General features: G+C 37.8%; 1 protein-coding gene across 1 annotated transcript; it reads left to right on the top strand.

Annotated features, from left to right (window-relative positions):
* The first annotated feature begins 5,909 nt into the window (after nucleotides 1-5,909).
* Nucleotides 5,910-6,290, top strand: LOC145095670 (uncharacterized). The gene has a single exon (XM_079033511.1). It carries the CDS (start codon nucleotides 5,910-5,912, stop codon nucleotides 6,288-6,290), a length of 381 nt encoding a protein of 126 aa, XP_078889637.1.
* Nucleotides 6,291-15,395: the final 9,105 nt, after the last annotated feature.

Here is a 15,395-nt window from a genome sequence, read left to right as displayed (position 1 = left end):
TTACATGGAATACTGGATGGATCTTTAAGTAGGATGGTAATTCTAGCTTGTATGATCGGGTCCCAACCTTTTTGAGAACTTTGGATGGCCCCTCGTATCTTCGTGTTAAGCCTTTGTGTACCTTTCGGGTGGATTTGAACATCCTTTGTGGGAGTTTTACTATCACCTCGTCCCCTACTATGAACTCTCTTGGCTGCCTCTTCTCGTCCGCCCATTTCTTCATTCGCTTGGCTGCCTTGTGTAAGTAAGACTTTGCTATGTCGAGTTCCTCATCCCATCCTTTGATAAAATTGTACGCAGGTGGGCTTGATCCTTTGTAACCGTTTGTTAGCTCTTGGGGCGTCAATGGTTGTTGGCCTGTTACAATCTTGAAAGGACTCTTCCCCGTAGCCTTACTCTGTTGTAAGTTATACGAAAATTAGGCCACATCATTTAGCTTGGCCCAATCCCATTGGTTTGCACTGACAAAGTGCCTCAAATAAATCTTGAGCAAGTGATTCACCCTTTCAGTTTGGCCATCGGTTTGAGGGTGGAAACTAGTCGAGAAGTGGAGTTCTGATCCCATTAGCTTAAATAGCTCCCTCCAAAACTTCCCTGTAAAGCGGGGATCTCTATCACTTATAATGCTTCGAGGAAGTCCCCAATACTTCACGATATGCTTGAAGAATAGTTGCCCTACTTCTTCAGCTGTGCAATCCCGAAGGGCTGGAATAAACGTTCCATATTTGGAGAATCGATCTACAATCACCATTATTGATCCGCACCCTTTGGACATTAGTAATGCTGAAATAAAATCCATCGATATGCTTTCCCATGGTCTTTCGGAGATCGGTAGTGGTTCTAATAATCCCGCTGGTTGTCCTGTTCGACCTTATCTTGTTGACAAATAAGGCAAGTCCTCACATAGGTGTCTATGTCACTTCGCATATTGGGCCAATAATAGGATCGTTCTATAATTGCTTCCGTACGATGAGTACCTGGATGTCCAGCCCATTTGGAATCATGACATTCCTTTAGGATTTCTCTTCTGAAGTTGTTCCATCTTGGGACATACATTCGATTGCCGACCGTGAATAATAATCCGCCTTCGACCCAAAATTTTCTGGTCTTGCCTTCTCTTGCCATTTCAATTAAGTTCTTCATTAACGGATCCTGATTTAGCCCTTTCTTGATCCGGTCAGCAAAATCGCATGTTACTCGAGAGAGGGTTGCTAGTTCGGCCTTTCGACTCAGGGCATCTGCTATTACACTGGTTTTTCCCGGCTTATATTCCATGACATAATCGAATTCTGCTAAGAAATCTTGCCAACGAGCTTGCTTAGGACTTATCTTCTTCTGATTTTGGAAGTAACTAGTCGCCACATTGTCGGTTTGGATAACGAACCGACTCCCAAGCAAATAGTGTCTCCATACTCGAAGGCAATGTACGATTCCTGTCATTTCTTTGTCGTGTACCGGGTATCTCCGTTCTGTATTATTTAGTTTCCGGATTACTCAGTGCATTCCCACAAAACTTTCGTTTTTAGAAGGTCGGTGAGAGGAGTTTCCTTAGCTGGGTATCCGGATATAAATCTTCGATAGTAGTTTATAAGGCCTAGGAACGATCGTAGTTCAGAAACATTCTTTGGTGGCTCCCATTCTTTGATTGCTCGTATCTTGTTGCTATCCATATGGATCTTCCCATCAATGATCCTATGCTCTAGCAACGTTACTTCTGGTTGGGAAAAGGAGCACTTTTCTATCTTTATGTATAATTGGTTTTCCCTGAGTACTTGGAAGACTAACCGCAAATTTTTAAAGTGCTCTCCTAACGACTCCGAGTAAACTACTATGTCGTCTAAGTACACCACTATGAATTTGTCCAAGAATGGGTGGAATATCTTATTCATTAAAGTGCAAAATGTGGCAGGGGCATTCTTCAATCCAAAAGGAATGACTAAGAATTCGTAGGAGCCATACCTTGTCACACATGTCGTCTTTGGTTCGTTCCCTGCTGGTATGCATACTTGCCAATAACCTGACCTTAAGTCCAACTTTGTGAACCATCGTGCACTCCCGAGTCGGTCAAATAGATCAGCTACCAGTGGGATTGGGTACTTGTTCTTTATCGTTACTTTGTTCAGGGCCCGGTAGTCTATGCACATTCTTAGACTTCCGTCATGTTTCTTCTGGAACAAGACTGGGGCACTGAATGGGGCTTTTTAGGGGCGGATAAATCCGGAATCTAGTAGCTCTTTCAATTGTCTTCTTAGCTCTTCCAACTTCGGTGGAGCCATTCTATAAGGACACATCACTAGTGGCTTAGCTCTGGGCTCGAGTTCTATCTCGTGATCCACTTCCCTTCTCGGTGGTAACTTCTTTGGTAACTCTGGCGGCATCACATCCTTGAATTCTTCTAATACTTTTTTCACTATCTCTGGCATCTCTTCATTGAGAGGGGTGGTTTCTTCTTTTAACGCTGCTAAGTATGTCATTTCTCCCTTCTTTAGTCCCTTGTTGAGTTGCATGGCCGACAAGATCCGGGCCTCCGTTTTGCTTCTTTCCAAGGGTACGATGTGTATCGTTGAATCCTTGATGATACACATGGTTTGATCTTCGAACGAGAAAGGGCGTACCTGGTCGAAGAACTCCATCCCCAAGACCATGCAATAATCATCCATGGGTACTACGGTTAGATCGATAGGACCCTTCAATCCTCCGATCTCGATAACTACCCCATAAGCAACTCCAAGAATAGGCTCAGAAGGAGAGTTGACAGCTTTCAACCAGCCTATTTCTTTGGTGTATTGAATGTTCATCTTTTCAGCTTCATTTTTAGAAAGGAAAATATGGGACGCACCGGTGTCTACTAAGGCTTTAGTGACTTTCTCGGTTATACTAACTTCCACAAACATGAGTCCTCTTTCCTTCTTCGAGTGGGTCTATTCTTTTTCCACCGAATTGAGGCGTTGCATTGAGCCTAGTTGTGCCTCGTCTCTCCCTTCCTTTTCTTCTTCGAAGACCATCGTATTGAAGCTTTTCTTCTTGGGACAATCTTTGATTAGGTGGGGGCTGTCACATAAGTAGCACTTGACTTCCCTTCGAGGTCCCCCTTCAATCGCCTTCCCCTGAAAGTTGATGGTCTTGCAGTGGGTTTATCATCCTTCTCTTGCGGCCTAGTTGTCGGTATCTCTCTCCCACTAGGTTTCCTAATCTGGGTATCTCTTCGGAAGTCCATAAGGTTTTCCGCTACTGCTATAGCTTCGTCAACATCTTGGACGTTCCTCCTCTTGAGCTCGTTGTAAGCCCAAGATTGTAGTCCATCTTGGAAGTAAAATAACTTGTCTTTCTCCTGTAAGTCGGGTAACTCCAGCATCAAGGCAGTGAACTCTGCTACGTAATCTTTGATAGACCCGACATGTTTGAATTCTCGGAGTTTCTTCATGGCAGCGTCTTCAGCATTATGGGGGCAAAATTGTTTCTTGAGTTGTCTCTTAAACTCATCCCAAGTGTCTATGATATATAAGCCTTTTTCAATGTCGCCATGCTTCCGCCTCCACCATAGTGTCGCATTTTCACTCAAGTACAGAACGACGGTGTCTATTTTGTACTTGTCATCTGTACTCCGATAGCATTGAAATTACATTCTAGGGACCAGAAAAATTCTTCAAGTAGTTTAGGATCACGCTTACCTCCATATTTCGAGGGCTTAGGTGCTTCTGTGTGTGGTGTCATCTTCGTGACAGATCCTCCGGCTATCGTTGCTTTGCATAGCTTCACCTCATCTTCTAAAGCATTTATCTTCTCACGAAACGCATTTTGCAAGGTATTGACAAGTCCAAGGACTTCTTCCTTGATGACACCGATGGTCTCCCTCAATCCATCGCTCTTGTCACTTATCTCCGCAACGAACTGATCGACGGTATCCTTCCATTCAAGGATCTCCCCGACGTTGATCTCCGTCCTTGTAAGCTTGTTTTCTAAGCTTGCCAAGGCATCTATCGATTGGTCCCTCTTCTTGGACTTTCTTCCTCTCTCTTCGACGACAGGGGGTAGGTTTGCTATTTCGCTACATCCTGCTTCCGTAGTCATGATCTCTTGCTTGTACGAAACCTGGCTCTGATACCACGTGTCACGGGACAACACAATCACCGTGTGCCACTTAGTGTAACTTCGACTAAGTCAGGCTACGGCACTTCTTTTGGATGTATAAACGACTAAGTAAGCAAGAGAATAAAGGTTTTGAAGTTTCTACAAACGAAAGAGAACTTCTATTAGAGAGCTTGAGAGCATACAAGAGAACTTCCAATGGTTTGGAGCAAATGAGCTCCTCCCTATTTATACTTGTCCTTCCCCCTCTTGGGAAGTTTCTAGATATTACTACATTAGTCATATATTCTTGACTAACCTAGAATATTCTATCAAGTTACATATATTTACAAGTCTTCATGAAATGTTCTAAATCATTCTTTGATGTCCTAGAGAAATCAAGGACGTTCCAGGGTCTAATGTGCTATACTTGTAAGTTCTCCCATTTTCTTGAGTACTCCGAAGGAGTCTAGAATCTCGATGGTGACACCTAGGGCTGGCCTCCTTACCAACCCCCAAACCTCCTAAAAACCCTAATTCATCTCTTAATCTTTCTTCGTAGTGTTCTTGAGCCTTGAGTCGATTCTTGTGGTTATTTTGCTCATATTGAAGGAAGCTTTGAAGATTAAAGTTCTTAGCTTCAAGGAAGGTCATACATCTAGAATCTCTCAACTTGTTGCAGTCTCTTTGAGGTATCAAGTTCATTCCTTGACATGTAGATGATTAGATCTCATCATAGTTTGTTTTGTTATTCTTTTGGCTCCTTTTGAGTTGTTTGAGGAGTTAAGTCATTATTGTGTGATTGCTCTGTTAGATCCGAGCTTCATATGGTCTCCTTTAATAAAAAGGTTCAAGCTTTTGGGTTGTTTGAGGAGTTAAGTCATTTTTTCTTGTGCAAGGTGCCTAGAAAACATGTATCTAATCTTCAAGTCAGCTTGGAGTGCCTACTTCATGCTTACATTAATGAACACATATAGTGAGGAAAACTAAAATAAGTCGCCCTATAAAACAATCCGAAGGAGCATAATTTGCTCTACCAATTACTTAATGCAGAACACAAAACTCGACTTCAACTAAGATCTTCAAATCAATTCGTAGCGGCAGAACAAAAATTTTGTACCCAACAATACAAACTTTTGTTGTTTGTTTGTCTGCTTTTATTCCATTTGATGCATCTATTTTCGTTATCCAATTCGATTTTTGTTGTTCACTTTATAAATATCGAAACCCATGTCTTGTTGTTTTAAACAAAAGACAACCGGAGTATACATGCTTACCCTCTAGAGAAGCAATTCTTCAAATGATTGTTCTCAAAATATTCCAAATATCCATACATTGGAAGGACACTTGCAAATATACGAGAAACTTTTAGTTTTTATAACTACAATAATTTAGGACTTGCAAAACATAATTGATAGTAATTTAGATCAGACAAATGAAAAATGCTTTGTTACTGGCTCTAACGGTTTCAAAAGTAATACAAACATTCATGGAGTGGTTGAAAACTTGAAATAATGATTTTGTTCGTATGCTAAAAAGCAAAACTGAGTTTTCCATTACAAAAGTTGTAGTATCAATGAAGCTTTTTCATGTTATTTTTTTTGGATCGACTCGGTTGACAGAAGAATAAATTTGGTCAAGAAAGACGAACGCTGAATTGAATATAAATGTTAAATTCAAATATTCAATATTTAAATGTCATTTCAACACATTTACATTTAAATTCTCACCCTATATATGCATACACATACACACACACACACTATGTATAGTCAAAATCATTTCTCTTATATCACACACTCGCATAATACTCCTACAAAAGGAAAACAATTATACGAAGAATGGAAATAATTTCAAGTGCTCTTGATGGCACCTTGAACAGAGCATGGAAGCGGAGGAGGTACCAGCGGTTTGATGGCGGTTACAGAAGAAACACAAACAGCGTCACCTTCGGAGGAGGAAACCGCCGGTTTTGGAAAATTAAAGCCATTCCAAAGTTGCGATGGAAGAAAGCTTCACCAATCAGACTTTGGATCAAGTTTAAGAACGCTTATGTTAAGATGATGCTCCGATTAGGTGGAAGTGACAACGTTTTTGACTCTAAGAAAGCTCCGAAGACTCTTCTGATTTCAGGTAGCTATTCGACTGAAGAATTTCAGAGGAGATTGATTTACGAGATCTCCAAGAACTTTTTCACTTCTCGTGAATTGGCAACCGTATAAAATAACAAGAGTTATGATGACCGACGATGTAAATTTTTTGCCTTTAAAATGCTAATAATCATTATAATGTTGTATTTTATTTTGTAATATCATAAACGTTTTGATTATGTCATTTATCTCTATCCTTCATGTTTTTTAGTATGATTAAATTTTGCTTTACTCTTAATAAAACGAGAAAAAACTATTTAAACTAGATCTTTTTAACAACAATAACAGGGTCCATTATTCGAAAAAAGACCGGAAGGTAGGATTCTTGACAAGCTTTTACCACCATATAAAAGATTGTGATGTATTCAAAGTCCCGAATCTTGATGGATAAAATAAGACGTTTGTTAGAGGATCCAGGATTTAATAGGATTTAAATAATAGAAGTTGAATAAAATGTAAGATGATGATAAGAAAGATGGTTGAATATATAGATAAATTGTATTAAACTATGAAATATTTTTGGACTAGATCATATTTGCTGTTCAAAAAAACTTGTTGGATGAATTTGATTTTTTGTTTAAATTATATATCAAACCAAATATATATATATATATATATATATATATATATATATATATATATATATATATATATAAACATGTTTTTGTATATATTAAGGTAATGATTAATATAGTTTAAGGAAACATGTTTTGTTGGAAAACACATATCTATTACTTTCTCATTTCTGTTGGTACGACAGAGGTTTTTGTGCCAATAATAAATGAGTGATTGAGAATAATTCCCCCATTCTCAACCTTTTTTTTTTTCTCAATTGAACCCACCTCTCTCTCTCTCTCTCTCTCTCTCTATATATATATATATATATATATATATATATATATATATATATATATATATATATATATAAACACACACACTAGGTGTACGCCCGCGCAAAATGGCGATGACAATTATTACTGTTTCGATGAATGCTTTTTTTATTCAGAAAATATTATTTGACTGTATCAATGGTTATAAATTTTTCTTGCTGATATGTTAGAAAATTTATATGCCCAACCTTTAGGAAAACTTCATGTCCATGTTAAAAAAGAAGGAAAATTTATTGTTGTTTCGTTCCTTAAATATTTTTGTTGATTATTTTTTACCATAATTAGGTTTTGTTCATAAAAGATGAGTGATTTGTGAATAATAGATTTATGTATTAAGTTATCAAACATGTACCTTTTACATTTCAAGAAAAATGTTAAATATGTTTTATAATATATATATATATATATATATATATATATATATATATATATATATATATATAATTTTTTATTCTATATTATAAACATATATTAATCATATCTTCAATTTTAAAATATATAAGCTACAAAACTTTTTTTACATATTAGTTATTCAAAAATAATGTTTTAAAATTATATTTCCGAAAAGACTTCAATTAAGGAAGTTTATATATACATATATATATATATATATATATATATATATATATATATATATATATATATATATATATATATATATATATATATATATAACTAGTAGTCTACCCACGCGATGTAGCGGCACATATAGTTTTCATTTGGTATGTTTTTAATATATATATATATATATATATATATATATATATATATATATATATATATATATATATATATATATATCATACATCATACATACTTATAAAGGTAGTATTTTTTCTTCAATCTCATGCATTCGAAACCCATTTTTTTAGCTTCCTCAAACAACATTCATTTGAAACCCTTTTTTTTAACTAATGCAACTCTAAAGTTGTCTTAATTATGATTTAACACTCAAAAGTTTTAAAAACGTATATTATGTTTAATTAAAGTTAATGAAAATTTTAGTATAAAAAGACCAATCTTTTAGAAAGATATGCATTCAATTCACATATAAATTTCAGAAAGAAAACAAACTTAAGGGTTTTGTATTGGGTAGAGGTCTTATGAACACTTTTGGAGATATGTTATTATATTAGAGCTTTTAATTTGTAAGTTTGTTATACTAATTCGTTTTTATATTTTCTTAGTTTTTAGATTATTGTAATACATTTGTTGTATATTGTGGTTTAATCATTAATATATGATCATATGTTATATAGGGTGATGTCGAAAATACTTAATTAAATATTTTAAATATGTTTTTTTTTGTTTTGTATTTGTATCGTTTCAAAAAGATATATAACTAAAACTTATACATACGTTATATTTTCTATCTCTTCTCTAATTCTTCATTCACATCTTCAGCATTTTCGTCTTCCACTTGAGCCTTGGGTTTAGTTTAGGCAAAGACTTCAAAGATCATTGGAATTTAGATTCTTGGCTTCGTGGACTTGACTTCTGATTTAGGATTTTCTCTTGTTTAGACCTCGTCTTCTATTAAATTCTTTGATTCTTTAGGTTTCTTCTATTCATCAACAAAGAACACTTCATTTTGATTCTTAGACTTCTCAAATCCTTATTCAACTCCGAATGTCATCTCTTCTTCTCCAACTCGCAAAGTAAGATTTGATTCATGAACATCCACCGAGGCTCTCGTGATGTTAAGTAATGATCTTCCCAAAATAATGGGTACATCTTCGTCCTTTTTCATGTAGACGACTACAAAATGATTAGGAAAAACAAATTTTCGAATTTTAACCAATATTCCTTAAGGATAAGTTATTGAACGATTTTCTATGTGGATCGTCATTCCTGTATTTTTTCATTTCTGGAAGATTGACTTTTGATAAAAAGAATAAAGCATCAAATTAATGCTAACTCCAAAATCAGCTAAGGCAAATGTTTTCTTGGAATTTCTGAATCCACTTGGTAGTATAAGGTGTCTTGGATCTCCTATCTTAGTTTGAATTCCTTCCATGATTACCGCTGAGCATTGTTCATTACGAACCACCTAGGAAGTTTCCCTTAATTTATGGTCGGTGTCAAGAAAATCTTGAATAAATTTCATGTATTCGGGCATTTATGCTAACGATTCAATAAATGAGGTATTAATTGGAATACCCTTGACGTGCTTGATGAATATCTTGAGCTCTTGCTCAGTTGGATGTGCCATTACTCGGGAAGGAAAAGGTAACGGAGGCTGATACTATTGAACAATACATGAATTTTTATGTCCACACTGAGCCCACGACATGAAAAATTGATCCTCGCGTCGTGAGAACTAGGCATCAACCTTATCTTTTTCTGCGAACTTCATTCTCTATGGATGTGGATCAGGCTACTTCAAGGCTTGATCATGGATCATTATAGGCTCTGAATGATCGTATTCTTTGGTAGATATGACGCTGACATGTGGTTGCTGTCTTTGATCAAGATTTGTTGGCGGTAAACTTTTTTTAACAAATGTATTCAATTGCCCGAGTTAAGACTCGATATTTTTGATGAAAGCATGATGATTTCTCATGGTAGCATCAATAGCATCGTGTTTTTTTTTCATAGGCTTCCAGAAAACTATTAATCATTGACTCAAAATCCATCTTCTTCTCGGGTGGTGCTTGATCTTTTTGGTAGTAGCCTTGTCCATTTTGCCTATATTTTTCTTCTTTTTGTTTCTTATATTCTTCATAAGGCAACCTTTATTTCTTCGACTTCCTCCAGTCTTCATCATAGTTTTCACCACTTGAATAAAACACTTGCTCTTTCTTATTTATGTATTAATCCAAATCATGATCTTTAGTTAAGTGTGTACCATTACAATTTTCACAACCTAATCTTATAGCATGTATAGATTGATCAAATTCTATCATTCTATGATCCATGTATTCTAATTTTTCCAATACCATCGTCATGCTCTTGTTCCCTCGATTACCATTTCCTCTTATAACATCTTCTCATGGATTATGATATTCTCTCGAGTGCTTTGAAAATTCTTCAATTAACTCTTTAATGTTGGTCAATTCTTTCTTTTTCATTGGTCCTTGAGTATCAAGGAGTTTCCTTGTTGTAACATTCACCCCATCATAGAAAATAGAGACTTCTTGTTGCACGTTCAACTCACGTTGAGGATAATTCCTTAGACGGCCCTTGTGCCTCTCCCAAGCTTCATATAATGACTCTCTGACTTCTTGTTGGAAGTTTGCTATGTTCTTGTTCTTCTTCTTCTTCTTCTTCTTCTTCAGCTTTGAGATATTTGAAGGTGGACTAAGTTATTCAATATTCGCTTCACAAAGCTTGTCCCAAGTCCTTATTGTTCTAGGAGGTAACTACTTCAACCATATCTTTGCATCTCCATTAAATGTCACAGGATGTATTCTCAATAATATTGCATCTCTTGAAACATTTGGGACATTCAAATAATTAACAATGTCCAAAACTTCATTGATGTTCTTGAAAGCATCTTCATAATCTTTCTCGGAAAAAGGTATGTCCCTGAGCATTGATAGAATGTGCCCCTTGAACTCAAAACCCCTTTTAATTGTAATCTTGGGTGACAAAAGACCTAGACCATTGTCGTTAAACAACCTTTTCATGTACTCCCCCAGCATCGTGGTCGTGATATAACTTTGCTTTTTATCTTGTCTCCTGAACTTTCTTTAATAGATGTTTCTGGCTCATATCTTACTTCCTTCTTTCTTGGAGTCTTTTCAAAAGTTTGAATTTGTCGGATTAGAAAGTGCTACTTGACTCGTCGGCCTTCTTGTCTTTCTTTTGTTGTGTAAAGCTGATTCTGGATTTTTAAGTGGTGGAATTATTGGAGTTTTGGATCCTCGGAATAAGACAAAAACTAAATGCTTAAGGATGAACTGGAAATAAAATAAACAAAAAACATAAAAAAATTGAACTCACATCGTGAGAGGTGTGCCTCACGTTGTGAGAATTGAACAAATAGAAAAATAAAAACCTTGTAGAAAATTAAATTTTTGTGGTTTTCACCCCAGATAAAGGATCGATTAACTTAAAGCAATTAAAATAACAAACTAAAATAGCTATTGCGTGGCAACAGCACCAAAAACATGATCTGCAATTTATATGTAACACTCGATTTGGGTATGTTTCCTTATTCCCTTTACATTTAATTTATTGCAATTTAGTCCTTGCAGTTAGTATGTGAGGCGTACCGTTGGGTACACTTAGCGTACTAGCTGAGAATGTAGTACGTGGGGGCATACCACATGATACGCTTAGCGTACTAAGGAGGGAACCTAATCGTTGAGTAGAAGCCTCGTATGTTGGGTGTACGAGGGTTACCCATGCCGTACGTGGAGGATAAGAAAGTCTTGATATTAGGGTGTTGACCCTATGTAAGGTCCTTATGTCCCTAGGTCTGGCCTCTTTACCAGCCTTCATTGCCCTAAAACCGTAATCTCGAACCTTAATTGATCTTGATTTTGGTGGTTTATGCTTCTTAAAGTGAAAGAAGAAGAAGTTGGTGGACTCATTTTTTTTGGAAGAAAGCATAGAGATCCAGATATAACTCCATCTTTTGGCGACTTTTGAGGTATAAAGTCCCAACCTTTATCCTTAAATGATTAAATCTCTTCACGTCATGGGTGTTGTGCTTTTGGTCCCTTTTGGGTTAGTTTGATGAGTTAAATCGTTTCATAGGGTTATTCTTTTAGATCTGGGAACAATATGTGTTTCTTGAGCTTAAACGTGCATGCTTTATGGGGTTTATGGTCACATGCATGCATTAAGCCATCAATTATGTCCTTTTAAGCTATAGGAGCTTCATTAAGCCATGCATGCACGTAAAGTTAGCAAATTTACATGATAAACCATCTCACGGAAGTCAGATCTAAGTTTTGGAGTGATGTCTTTATGGGTTAAGAGTTGGAAGGGGAAAATGGCCAAATGGAGAAGTATGTTGGGCGAACAAGCAGATATGCTTGGAGCATAGGCCCTAAAGCGAGTACGCTATGCAGACGTACTGAGTACGCCCCACGAACTCACCCAGTTGGGCTTCAGACATTTTAGGCTTTGGTTTAGGCCATATTTGGACTTAGATTCTGAGGGTGTTGTTGGCCATCAAATTTTTGGGCTGATGCTTCTTTTGGTTTACCTTGGAAAAGGCCCGTGATTGGCCTTGGATGGTTATATTGGTATTTGGGCCTTTTGGATGGTAGCTTTGGGCCTTAGTCTTGGGCCAAACTAGGAAAGGGGTAAATGGTATTTTTACCGTAATTTTGGACTTATGGTTATGGATTGGAATCCAATTATTAATTGGACGTTATTTGGTATTCATAGTTCGAGGACAATAGCTAGAGATTTATTAGTATTATTTAGCAATTCGAGGTGAGTTTCCTCACCATGTTTAGCGGGTCGAAGGCACCAATGCCAGCCCATGATTTGTTATGTTAGAATACTCGTTGTCTGTGTGAGACCTATTTGTGTATGTGCTTATATGCATATTGGGTAGGGCCTGATGGTTATTCTATATGTTATTACTTGTTATGCTTATATGAATTGTATGTGGGCGAGACCCATTATGCGAGTTTGGGTGGGGCTGATTATTCTCATCGGGCGAGGCCCTTTATGCAAGTTTGGGCGGGGCCTATTATACTCATTGGGCGAGGCCCGTTATACGAGTTTGGGCGGGGCTCATTACACTCATTGGATGGGGCTCGTGATGTGTTATGTATGTATGGTATGGGGTATGTTGGAGAACTTAATATGCTTTGTTCTTACGGTTTTCAGTTTATGTTTTAGGTACTTCTAGTTCCAAAGGGAAGAGCTCGGGATGATTGTAGAGCACACACCACCTCGTTCCATTTTTTGTTGATTTTCTCAGATGTAATATGATGATTGATACGCTTGGTTTATCTAGATTTTCATGATGATGATTTTGGAATATTGTTTTTATTAATTAAAAATGAAATTTTTAAGTCTTATTTTTTGGATGTTTCAAGTTCGTATCAGAGCCTTCGTTTTGACCCTGTCGGAGGATGTGGAGGGTTTTGTGGTATATTGTGATGACTCGATCACAAGATTGGGGGCAATGTTGATGCAAAGGGGTTTCGTGATCGCTTAAACTTCGAGGTAGCTGAAGCCACATGTGGTAAACTATCCAACGCACGATTTGGAGTTAGGGTATATGGTTTTCGCCCTCAAGATCTGGCCGCATTACCACTATCTACACCGATCACAAGAGCCTATGATATTTGATGAATTAGCCAAATATGAATATGAGACAACACTGATGTTTGGATGTGGTAAAGTATTAAGATTGTGAGATCCTTTAACACCCAGGGAATGCCAATGTGGTGGCTGATGCTCTCAGCCGCAAGGTAGTCGCGGCTCCTATCAGGGACATAATTTTGAGGGTGACTGTGATTACTTTGTTGTTGGAGTTGATTCGTGAGGCTCAGGTTGAGGCTATGAAGGAAGATCACCAAAAGAGTGAGCATACTATGCGTTAGGTGGTTTCCTTCGATTATGACAGTCGGGGAATGCTGAATATAGATCGGTGGGTTTGGGTTCTCTATTGGGGCAATGTGCATCAGGTTTTGATGGAGGAGGTATACAAATATATGTTCTTTATTCATCTCGGGGAAATGAAGATGTATAGGGATATTCATCCCGATTATTGATGGCCCAACGTGATGCACTATGTGGCCTGGTATGTGGAGAGGTTCTTGACTTGCAGGAAAGTCAAGGATGAGCATTATCGACCTCATGACAAGATGCAACCGTTGGAGATTCCCGTTTGGAAATGGGAAGATATTACCATGGATTTTATCACGAAGCTAGCCCGGACTAAGCAGATTGGATTTGATTTGGGTCGTCGTGGCTCGTTTGACCAAGAGCGCGCATTTCATCCTGATTTAGGAGAGTACTTATGCAGAGAAGTTGGCTGAGATTTATACCAAGGAGGTTGTAGCATGTCATGGGTGCTAGTATCGGTGGTTTCTGACAAAGATGTTTGGTTTACTTTCAGGTTGTGGCAGAGGTTCCATGACGAGTTGGGCACTCGTCTCCATTTCATCACATCATTCTATATGCAGACTGATGGTCAGAGTAAGCGGACCATTCAGATCATAGAGGATATGTTGCAGGCACGTGTTCTGGATTTTGGTGGGAGTTGGGATACGTATATTCCATTAGCGGAATTTTTGTATAAAAACAGTTATCATGTTAGCATTGATCGACCTCCTTTCGAGATGCTATACGAAAGGAAGTGTAGGAATTCGATTTGTTACGTTGAGCATGGTTAGCGGGTTATAGGGAGTATCGAGGTGGTACTCAAGACTACTGAGTTGACTTCACAAATTCGGAGTAGGCTCTAGACGACTCAGAGTCCGTAGAAGAGTTATGTTGATAGGCGCTCGTCAGATTTAGAGTTCCAGGTGGGAAATGGTTCTCCTGAAGGTGTCACCGTGGAAAGGTGTAATCCGTTTCTGGAAGCGGGACAAACTAGGCCCCATGTATATTGGTCCTTTTATGGTTTTGGCTCTAGTGGGCCGCATTTCTTATCACTCGGATCTTCCATATGAGCTCAATTAGATCCATAGCACGTTCCATGTCTCTCGGTTGCGGAAGTGCTTAGTGGATGATTCCGCAGTGGTACCATTAGAGCCTATTCAGGTGGATGATCTCCAAAATTATATTGAGAGATCAGTTACGATCCTTGTTCAAAAGACGAAAACCTTAAGGAACAAGGTTGTCGAGTTGGTGATGGTGCAATGGCACCACCTCAAGGGTTCAGAGTGGACTTAGGAGGCAAAAGATGAGATGAGGGAGCACTATCTAGGGTTATTTGGGGCAGCAAACTTCAATAATGAAGTCCGATTCAAGTGGGAGAGAATTGGAAGACTTGATTTGCGTATGTTTCCTTTTTCCCTTTATATTCAATTTATTGCAATTTAGTCCTTGGACTTAGTACGCGGGCATAACATTTCGTACGCTTATCGTACTAGCTGAGAAGCTAGTACGCAGGGTGTACCACACGGTACGCTTAGTGTACTATGTAGGGCACCTAATCGCGAAGTAGAAGCATCGTACGTTAGGCATACGAGGGCTACGCATGGCGTACGTGGAGGATAAGAAAACTCTAATTTTATGGTGTTGCACCTTATATAAGTTCCTTAAGTCCCTAAGGCTACCCTCTTTACCAACCTCCATTTTCCTAAAACCCTAATCTCAAACCCTAGTAGCCTCTTTGAGTGTTCTTGAGCCTTAATCTTGATTTTGG

The sequence above is a fragment of the Lactuca serriola genome, chromosome 3, assembly GCF_051521515.1.
Source record: "Lactuca serriola cultivar US96UC23 chromosome 3, Lser_US96UC23_V15, whole genome shotgun sequence".
Lineage (NCBI taxonomy): Eukaryota > Viridiplantae > Streptophyta > Magnoliopsida > Asterales > Asteraceae > Lactuca > Lactuca serriola.
The sequence above is the reverse complement of the archived record's forward strand: the minus strand, read 5'-3'. Positions and strand labels throughout refer to the sequence as shown.

What these genes read in the sequence shown, in the direction of transcription:
- LOC145095670 (XM_079033511.1), top strand. Translation starts at nt 5,910, where the DNA reads ATGGAAATAATTTCAAGTGCTCTTGATGGCACCTTGAACAGAGCATGG.